This window comes from Lissotriton vulgaris, chromosome 5 (assembly GCF_964263255.1).
Source record: "Lissotriton vulgaris chromosome 5, aLisVul1.2, whole genome shotgun sequence".
Lineage (NCBI taxonomy): Eukaryota > Metazoa > Chordata > Amphibia > Caudata > Salamandridae > Lissotriton > Lissotriton vulgaris.
Window position 1 is genome coordinate 287,955,185 of NC_141693.1, and position 11,226 is coordinate 287,966,410.

The 11,226-nt window shown below is 44.4% G+C and overlaps 1 protein-coding gene across 1 annotated transcript in view; it reads right to left on the reverse strand.

Annotated features, from left to right (window-relative positions):
* The window catches only part of MRPL20 (mitochondrial ribosomal protein L20), a 37,786-nt gene extending 34,787 nt beyond the window's left edge, over window positions 1–2,999 (reverse strand). The window contains exon 1 of the mRNA XM_086921454.1: window positions 2,813–2,999. Coding sequence (XP_086777580.1) covers window positions 2,813–2,899 — 87 coding nt within the window. The 5' untranslated portion in view covers window positions 2,900–2,999. The remainder of the gene's footprint in view (window positions 1–2,812) is intronic.
* Window positions 3,000–11,226: the final 8,227 nt, after the last annotated feature.

Here is an 11,226-nt window from a genome sequence, read left to right on the forward strand (position 1 = left end):
AACTAAGCAGCCTTTGAATTGTAAGGTTCTTGAAAATATCCCAAAATGTCAATAGCTTTACCACCTAAGGCCTTTGAATGAACATCGGGCCCCAACAACTCCTTGTTAAATGTCTTCATATAAAAAGGCGGCATCCGATAGAATTGCTATGAAAGACCCAGAGTCCACCGTAAATTTCAATACAATCCCACCAATAAGAACCATAGCAAATGGTGTATTCAATTATACAGATTCATTAACACTACATTCACTATCAAACTGTAAGCACCAAGTTATTAACAAAATAATATTCTACATCCTTCACTCTATTAATCCTTACAGTAGAAGTGCTCCTGCTAGACCGACAAACTCCTTGAAAAAAGCAACTTTTTTGCATTTCTTCTCAAAGCTGGACATGTAGGATTATTCCGAAGATGACATTTTGACCCACAGCTGAAACACGCTGGTTTTCCTTGTTGCATAAACATGTTACTTCCTTTGTCAAAGAAAGTCTCTTTAGCTTTATCAGAAATGACACAAACTTCCCCACTACTTGCTGTACTACCAGCTATGGCTTTTGTGGATATGGAAGAATGTTATATGTTTTTCGCAATGTCTAACACCTCTGAAAAATAGTATTCATGCAAGCCAATATCTATGTTTGGATGTTTTTGTTTTTTTTACAAAAAACAGTTGAAAACAAAATTGGTCACTCAAGTAAGTATCAATGTTTTCACCAAGTTCACATTTTGACACTAAAATGCATATAGTGAAAAAATACTCTTCTATGCTTTCAACTGCAAATTGTTACCTTTGATAGAAACTATGCGGCTCCAATATAATGCTTGGTTGTGCAGTAAATGTTTCCTCTAAGAGTGTAATAGCTTCAGTATAAACATGGAATAAACTGCCCGCTGGTGGTTCAATTTCAGGTAAATTGTGAAAAATCTCTTGACTTGCATCTCCTAGCAGACATGTTTTCTTTCAGGAGCAACATTATTTTTGTCAGTGACAATGTAGTTCTTAAATGTTTTAAGCCATTGTTGCCATTTTACACTAGGTTTTCCTGTGCTTTGTAGAAAAAAAGAACCTGGTTGAAGTTGGAACACCGGATTAGATGCCATAATGAAAGTCACCTGCCAGAAGAGCACAAAATAAAATGACCCACCTCCTAATGAGGCGGTCTGTAGGCTGAAAAATAAATGGTCACTTAGTCTGAAGGAGCTCCCAAATTACTGCATGGTACTTTTGAAATAGCACTCGTCTTTGGACTGAGCTCTGTAATCTGCTTACCCTCGGGCTGGGCGGAACTCGCAGTGTTTCACTCCATGGAGTTACATAAAAACTCAGCAAGATTCCGCTGAGCTCTACGATCGGGTAGAATTCAGCACATTGCTCTGCTCGTCCGGATTTTTAGCACCGGGACCTTATTCTGTGCTGTAAAAATCAGCGCAAACTGCACCATGCGGGATGCCCGAGGATGCTGCTTCATTTTGCAGCTCAAGGAGATTTTCTATTCGAGCAACAGTTTTCTCAATGCGGACCTGCCGCAGCCACCCGCATTGAGAAATCTCACTGGGAGGTGTTCTAGAGCCTGAAAATCGCACTAAGGACGCAAATTCCCCCTCGAGCTCGCCAACTTTAAGATGACGAGCCAAGCGGGAAAAATATCCACCATGCAGTGAGTGGTTCGTAGATTTTGCTGGAACTCTGTGTTCCAAGCGGAATACAGAGTGGGTTAAACTCCACTGGCGAAGCAAAATTTTTTGCTCAACCCTAACTGCAGAGCGCACACTGCCAAAGTGAAGTGGGAGTTTCAAAATCAGCTACAGGTAACTGTACATTTTCCAAAAAGATGTTATTTAAAATATTGAAACTTTAATGAGACAGCACATACCAGGTAATCCAATGAGAAGAGAGGCCGCGCCAAATGAAACAGGCCGAAATGTAGAAAATATTAACTACTGAAATGCGCTTCGGTGGGCTTCACAGGAGTCCGTAATCCTCACTGCAGTCCTTTTAATCCTAGTCACTAATAAATTGTGGCAATCGCATGACAGGATCACGAAGAAGTGGATGAATACAGGTTTAGTTGATATTCCAGCATACAAATAGAATAAGTCCACAAAGCAGCCAATACACAGAGCTCCAAGGTAAACTGCTGTCCAGCGAGTCCTTCAAAGCCAAAATGACTCGCTAGGCAACATTAGGACCCTAAACCAAGCAGGATGCTATGACGTCAGGGAGTGTCAAGGAAAACCACACAAAGAAAACGTAACCCACAAATACGACGTAGTGCAATATGTTAAACTAGTGAGACGTTTTATACCGGGGATGTATTTCATCAGAACATTAATATATAATATAATATGGGCTAAACATCGACTGTTGCATTAGTGTCACAACATATCGGTTGTTCAAGATGTGTGAGAAAGCAGCGTTTTAAACAGAATTATAGAAGTACAGGTACTCAGAATATAAAGTAACGATTTGCTCTAAGACGTGCGGGCACTGCCTCATTACATATATTGCAGCAGTGCTGATAAGTGCAGATACTCTACCATTCAAACTAACGAAGTGCAGGTACTCAGTCCCTGCCCATTAAAAGCACGGTGACAAAGGGAAAATCCGCTTAGCATCCATCGAGTCATCGCCCCATGCCTTAAAACATGATTCTGAAATTATGTAATGTAATGTAATATAGTGCTCATGTAAAGCACTTCAATGCCTTTGTGCCGAGCTCGAGCAATATACAACTGTAAATGAAGGTCAGCAGTGCACCGCCCAAAATCGGAAGTCGAGAACTGTTCCGACATGTGTTTTTCTGGCTCACCCGAGCATGCTTCAGTACTTCCTGCACCCGCCAGTACCGGTCTGGGCCTCTGCTCCGTACCCAACGTGACAAACTAAGGAACACCATCCTTCGGTCGGCAGGGACCACCGGTCTACAATTTCTCTTGACTGTACGGGTATTCAATATCCTATATCCTCATTGATTGCATTTTGAACAGACAGCGTTCGCCCAATAATTAAAGCGGACACAAACGGAGACTGGAACGCGCACAGCCAATGGAACAGTAAGAACCGCTGCCTCTAGTTGGAGGGAGTGTTGCGATCTTGCATTGGTTAGAAGAGCTATGTATTGTTGGATTGGCTAGCTGAACGCTGTCAGCTTTTTATTGACTGAGAGTGCGCGAAGATTGTCCTTGGCTGGTGATTGGCTAAACATATATATTTTAATGTCTAAGTGGCTGTGATTCTGGGAAAATCAATTAATCTCTCCGTGCCTACCAAAAATAAATGTGCCCCTCTGTATTGCAGCTGGTATTTATGTAAAGCGCTCCAATACCTTCGGGTCGAGTTCGTGCTGTATAAATCTGCAAAAAAATAAAACGGTTCCGATCTGAAAGAGCACGTTACAGACTGCTTTAAGCACTCATTTACACATCACCTAGACCTGTTCTTATTTAAACCGCGGAGAAAGGCAGCCGTTTCAAGACACAAATTAATTAGGCGAGACTGCACCACGCCTTTCCGTACACTCATTTCTTCTCTCTTCTTGACTTGCGCTAGAAGTTTAAGGCCTGTCTCTTCGAGTAAGCCCCCAAGGGCTGCTAGAAACACCTTCTATGGAGCGCATAGATACCCTGACGAGTGATTCGAGACGAGCGCTAGAAAAACACATATAATATATAAAAACACCGGTAACATATAAGCAGTATAGAGACTGTTTATACCTTGCTATGATGTGAGACCAAAACAATGGCGGTACGAAAGCAAGACATAAGATGTCATGATTATCAGCATCAATATGTTTTTTATGCTGTGAGACAAGACTTAAAGATATGTTTAATAATTGTCCTGACTTGTTTCCCGGGACAGAGGAAATCAAGTAAAATCTGAATAACTTTTTAACAATAAATGATAACAAATACATTAAATTGGACAGATACATAACTCTACAGGATCTCGGCAGGGCACCACTGCCACTCCTAAAACTACCATCACGCTATCCCATCTTCCGGAGCTTTCCATGGAGGAGTTCAACAAACTTGTTATTAGAGTGAAGTCAGGCTCCCCTAAAGACCCTCTGCGGCCCGCACAATCTAGAGAATCTGCCTCTCTTTGCCTTCCCCGGATCTGTAAGCTTATCAATCTGTCCCTGTCATTGGGTTCTGTTCCCTGTGCCTGGAAACAGGCTCAGGTAATCCCTATTTAAAAAAAACCTGCTCTAGACCCTAAAAAAGCTAAAAATTATCGTCCCATTTCTCTCCTCCCGTGGGCTGCTAAACTGACTGAGGCCCATGTCAATACCATCTTAGCCAACCATCTCCATTCTGCGAATATTTTACATCCCTCGCAGAATGGCTTTAGGCCCGGTCACAGCACCGAGACTGCGCTCCTGTACATGGCCGAACATCTTCGCATGTTGGTGGATTCAGGTCACACGGCAGCACTAGTGCTCCTTGATCTAAGTGCCGCCTTCGACACAGTCTCCCATGACATTTTACTCCAACGTCTGGTTGAGGCCGGGGTGGACAATCTGGCTCTTGAATGGTTCAGATCTTTTTTATCTGATCGCTCCTTCAGGGTCACCACCCCCCCTTTCGAATCTAAACCACATGCGATTACCCAGGGAGTTCCACAGGGATCGGCCCTTAGCCCCACTTTATTCAACCTTTATGTTCAACCGCTAGCTGATGTCGCCATGCGTGGGAACCTATCCATCGTGTCCTACGCAGACGACACGCAGCTGGCGGTTGCTATTAGTGGGGCTTCCGATCTTGAGGCAGCCAAGTTCCGTGAGGGACTCATACCCGTGGCCCACTGGATGAATGACAATTTCCTGCAATTGAACGCCAAGAAAACCGAGGTGCTCATTGTGGGGAAACAAACTCATTTATGGGGCGATAACTGGTGGCCGCATGAGCTCGGTCCGACTCCTACCCCATCACTGAAGTTAAAAACCTTGGGGTGTGGTTTGACTCCCAACTGAGCTTTTCCACCCATACTAAAAAGATTGCTGCATCATGCTTTGGGATTTTGCGTCAGCTTCGGTCCACCTTTAAATACTTCGACGCTCCCACCCGACAACTCATTGTGCAAGCCATGATCCTGTCTAAACTAGATTATGCTAGCTCTCTTTTTCTTGGAGTCAATCAGGCTGAACTATCCCGTCTCCAACGCGTCCAAAACGCTGCCGCCAGGGCTCTGGTTGGCTTACCCAAATTTTGCTCAGCTAGGAAAACCATTTATAATCTCCACTGGCTTCCGGTGGCTCAGAGAATTATGTTTAAATCACTGACTCTGACTTTTAAAATCCTCAAACTTTCATCTCCTCAGATTCTGGAGCCTCTTATCTTCCCCTATGTTCCAGCACGCTCTCTGAGGTCCTCCGCCCACCACCTAGCCATCGTGCCTCGCTTTAAGAGATCCAGGATTGGCGGACGCTCCTTCCGAGTTCTTGCCGCCAAACTGTGGAATTCCCTGCCTGCCCATATTCGTGCCATCGATGGGCTCCTTGCTTTCAGGAAGGCTGTCAAAACCTTTCTCTTCCCCTCAGCTCCTTAGTTCTGTTGTGTTGTGTTTTGTCTCTCACTCTTGTCCGGCTTTTCTGTTCTGTACCAGCGCCAGGACGCCCCTTTGCTGGGGCATCTGTGCGCTCAATAAATCTGGATAACATAACATAACATAACATTTTGCAAACAATGCAGGTCATGAGATCGTGCATCTCAGTTTGAATCCCTACTTAAGGTATAAAAGGTAAAGAAAAATCGAATTTTGCTGGGAGCTCTTACTGGACGAGGTGAAAGATAAGCCGCTCCAGTGTGTCGTGGTTGACCTGCGGGAGCTGTTCTATGACCTTGTAAAGCGCACACAGTTGTTCCTGTTTTCCAGGGAAGTCTGTGAAAAGAGAAAGGGGGTGGCATATGGGGAACTTATTGAGAGGTGGCCAAAAGCCTTCACAGCTCAGCACTAGAACAGGTGCAAAATGCCACACAAATTCAGCGTGGCACGTAGAATCACCGAGCATGAAAGAATACATCTTGATTGCCGTACTAATCTCCCACAACAGGCGGCTCATCCTCAAACATTTTTCTAAAAGGAAGTTAGAATGCACTTTGCAAGCAACCTTCACATTGTGAGCATTACATCATAGAGACTTATACATCCTTTTTTATTTTCAAAGAAAAACACTATATTTTCAGCTTTTTATCAACAAGATATTTTTATTTGCTTAGCAGTAACCACACCACCTCCCGCAGCAGGAATTCTTTTGACTTTAGGTACTGCCTACTGAGGTCCGCTGACAATCTTCTGAAGAGAGATCTGTGCGGTTGCATGTTCGCCTGCGCCTAGTCGAGACAGAAGCACAGGGCTCTTCTCCACAGAGAATGGGGGCCATTGCAAGATTGTAAGGGCTTCTCCTGGCTGGCCAAAAGCATGATCATGAAAAACATAGTCAAGAAACATACCCACAGCTCGCAGGTAGTCATTGTACTGGCTGAAAGTCATAAGCGGCTCCGGCAGCTCTTGCTTGGAGCTCTCAAGTTTCACAGGTCCAAGCACGACTAACTCGTCCGGATCAGGTTTTGTTGGTTGCATTTTGAGACTTATAGTCCTGTGTATAGCTATAAAAAGCTACTGTTCTAAGGACCCAGGGAGCTTCATAGTTATTACTGTATAGTAGCGTGCGTGGTGGCAACCAGACTTGGTGCAGTGGCATGTATGTGCAGCATATAGTTGTGGTTGTAGGCAAAGGAGTTTGAAGATAGAATTGCTAGCAGCAAGTACAAAAAACTCAGTATTGTGCGAGAGTCAGTTGTGTCCATTATTTGGCAAGTTGGTGAAAGCCAAGTGCTAAAATCTTTTTGACTAGGCATGATGCTCAACCTAGTCCTGGTTTAACAAACCAAATGTTGAAGTCCCTTGGGATGCAGAGGTTTTGTGTTAATTGACTTGTCTGTTGTGGAGTCCAAAAGAATTTCCGCCAAAAGCTGGCCTATGCGAGGTTAACTTTAATTAAAAAAAACAACATATGTAGCATTTTATTCTTGTGGCCCAAAGCTAGTCTGCCTTTCATTTTCCTGTTTAGTCAATTTCTGAAGACAGGTGACCATGAAGGGGTGCTTCTTCCAGTATGGATGCCATGTCATCGTCTGAGCATGTTTCTGGGCTGAAAAAGAGGTCTGTTTTAAGGTCTACTAATATATCACATCTGTGGTTTCTGTTTTTTCTTAGTGATTTAACAAATATGCATCACACATGCTTATCTCGAGTTTCTATGTCTTTTTGATTGTGTACTGTTATTGTTCAGGATTTTGGACATCTATGGTGATTTGTTGAAGGTCCTGTGATTTTGCTTTACACTTTCTCTTTCTTTGCATATTTATCGAGCGCACGGCTACCCCCTGGAGTGTCCCGGTGCTAAAAAACATCCAAGTGTCAAGTAACATGAAACACAACCAGAACACTGCCAACGACGCACAACTGGAAGACCCAAGTTTTAAGCCTTTTCCTAAAGGTAAGAAGGTCAGGACTCTGTCTAATTGCGAAAGGGAGACAGTTCCACAACCGTGAGGCAGCTGCGTGAAAAGATCTACCCCCTATCCGGGCCCCTAGCACCCTGGGAGTAATGATCAAAAGTTGAGATGAAGATCTCAGGGAGCGCTGTGGGAGATAAGGCTGAAATCTTTCCCTAAGATAAGGAGCTCCGATCTTATGGAAGGCTTTAAAAACCAGAACCAGTGCTTTAAACTGAATTCTTTTCTGGACTGGAACCCAATGAAGAGAAGACAGAAGCTGGGTGGTGTGAGTTCCAGAACAGGAAAATGGCCTTGGCTGCTGAGTTCTGGATCACTTGTAGTCGGCTCAAAAGATATTCGATCAGGCCAAGTTACAAGGAATTAACATAGTCCAATCTGGACATTATCAACGCCTGAACCACTGTCTTCCTGTATGGGATAGAGATTAATGGGAGGAAATTTCACAGCATTTTCAGCAACCCAAAGCATACCCGGCTACCGAGTGTACTTGGGCCTTCATGGAAAGGGTGGAATCCATCTTGACTCCCAGATTTTCACTGTAGGAACGGATGACACAGGGGGAGACATATCCTGGGGCCACAAATAATGCCAGATATCAGGTGGCTGAGGCCCAAAAAAGATAATCTCAGACTTCTCGGGGTAGCCTTTTAAATGATTGTGACTTAACCAAGAGAAGACTTTGGAAAGACAGGTGTTATTTAAGTTGCCATCAAACTCAGCTCCCTTCTCGCAGGTAAACCAACAGCTGAGTGTTATCTGCACATGACACTATTTTGGCACCAAAACCCTCAGCAAGAGGGTCCAGGGGGGCCATGTACAAATTAAAAAGCGGAGGGCTCAAAATAGAGCACCCCCACATTCAGAAAAGGAACTACCACTGAGAAGGGAGGAGCCCAGATGGTTTGAGAGTGGTTAGCCAAAAAGGATGCAAACCAACTCAACACTATGCCTCCAATACCACTATCACTGAGTCTTTCCAGTAGTCTCGGGTGGGGCACGGTGTCGAAAGCTGCAGAGAGGTCCAGTAGCACAAAAACAGCACTACCTCCTCTGTCCAATGCAGTTTTAATAGTGTCTGCAACTTCCAATAAAGCCGTCTCAGTACTAAAATTGGCTCAAAAGCCGGACTGGCTAGGGTGCAGCAAATCATTGGTTTCCCCAAAGTTCGTTAAGACTTTGTTGAAATTTTTTCCAGAACCTTCGAAAAGAAAAGCAAAAGCAAGATTGGTCTGTAATTACATGCTACCTCAGGCTCTGCCGAAGGTTTCTTCAATAATGGAAGGATGTTTGCATGTTTCCACCTATGTGGCATCAGCCCCTCCCGTAGAGCCGTGTTCAGAATAGTATTCACACAAGGGTTAATCACCATCGCCGGATTGGTAACGGGGGCATTCGGGCAATGCCCGAGGGGCCGGGGTCCGAGTTCCAGCTGAGGGCTGCTGTTGAGCAGCCTGGGGGCCGATTTGGGTGGTGTCTCTGTTGTTCGACTACACCGCCAACGGCCCAGTGGGCGTTCGAGTGGCCTTTCTGGAGGGAGATGGACACTCATTACCTCCCGTATAGCAGCAACAGGTAGAGGTGTCACCGCTTTTCTCTCGCTGGGCCTCCCATTAATGTAGGCATACTGAGCGGGGCAGGGGCCTGAGCAGAAGTGGCCTCACTTGTTTTCAGGTGTGTTTAACTAGTGTAAACTGATGCATGCATTCCTCCCCCTCCCCCTCCATTTTTATGTAAAATTACACTGAAGCAGTGATTTAAGGGAAGGCATTATGCTAATGTGGGCCGATTTTTTTATGCCTGCCAGGGCTGATTTTTAATCCTAATCCAACCCTGTTAATCACATCTGCTAGTGAAGATAAGACCTTTGCTGGGCAAGGGTCTGTAGGCCAGTCAGATTTCAGAGCTTTCATAAACATCAGATATTGCTCTTGCTAGAGCGCGCAGTTTTCCCCAGGTCACCCGGGATACCAATTCTCTAACACGCACTGGGCCCTTGGCGTGAAGAACTCATTAATTTCGTTTGGGTGAAACTGGGTGAGGATTTCTCCTCCTGCACGCTGCTAGGAGTAATAAAGTTTGGATTTACCTCTGCTTACCATGCACCCGACTTACCACAGGCGCAATTCTTTGACGGACCTGGAGCTGTTAAGGAAAAGTAGACAGGCCTAACATCCAATACACCTTAAAATCCACAATATACTTTCCACAGTTTTTTGTAAAATGACCACAGACACCTGATTAAGTTCTAGTTTTTATATAAGAATTCAAAGTGAAGACGCCAAAATAATAAGCGATACACAGAGTAATATATCAAACATCAAAATCAATACCAAAAGATAACTTTGCACAAATAATATGACCATTTAGAATATATGGGAAACTACAGGGAGAAGTTTAGCACATACTATTCACTGCAACTTTACACTAGAACATAGGATGGGAATGGGACCTAGAACATGTACTTGACCTAAGTATTGAACTATTCTTGCTACTTTCACTGCAATCCACTAAAGGAAAGGGAAAAACGGGAACATACTATGGATTATAAAATCAATGAATTTCTAAAGGAAAGGGAAGTGAAGGAACCAACTAAAATTCAGGCACATATAAGTTCAATGGCAATAAGGCAATAACATAGGTAAGAATGCTTTAATAGATCAGAGAGAGAGAGAGGAAGAAAGAGATAAAAAGATACGCAAACCCACAATCTATATTTACCTAATTCAGACTGAAGACCAACCCTGGCCACGGGTCAGTTGGGAAGACGGGGACAGGGACCCTCAGAAAAGGAATGCCAGACTGTGAGCAGGTACAGCTCACGGAGAATAAGGACAGGATACCCCTCAGGTTCGGATCAAGGACTGGCCTCCCAGGGTACGACCATCACCCACAGCTTCGGACAGCAACGCCTGCGTTACCCCCTCCTGCAAGTAATCTGCCAGAAACCCCGATTGGATTTCGAATTCCCCAGCAAAGTGCTTCGCCAGCACTTAGGATTTTCCACCCCTTGGGAGTTTGTGGAAAGTATGGACAAAGTGCTCCGCAGCACTTTCAGAATGAGCACCTATTGAGATCGTAGGGTCAGTGACAGGTCTGCTACTCGGACAAGTCGGACAATTTTCCTAAGCTAAACTAGGGTAATTATACAATTTTGGGGACCCTCAGACCACCCCCTAATGTTGCAAGTGACAGTTTCCCATATTGTGATTGGTCAGGAGAGGTGGTGTGGTCTTCACCACCTCCTAGAATTCAGTTTCACATGATAAATATGCAATTTTGAATACCCGCCCCTCAGGTTCACGTTCCCATGCATAGAATACAGCAGTACAGAACAGTTTTCAATAGGTAGCAACAGTATTGCGATTTCCAAGGTGAGGCGCCGTATTCCCAGCGTCGTTCCCAAGCGCATTGTGCTTCAGGTGCCAGCTGGCTAGGCTTAGCTTCTGCGCAGATGGAACTTTCTCCGGTCACGTGACAGTGCCCAGCAGAGCTTCAAGCATGGCTCCGCTCATGATTACCCAGCCCACAAAGACGCGGTACATGAAAAGTAAGCGAAAACAAATTAGAATCATACATAAAAATGATCGCACTGTATACCACGATAAGAGATAACCAACCCTTACTTTTATAATAACTATAGCATTAGGGATTAATGCGAAAGAATAGATAGGCTAAAGCTGCTGCAGTAAGCAGAGAGCGT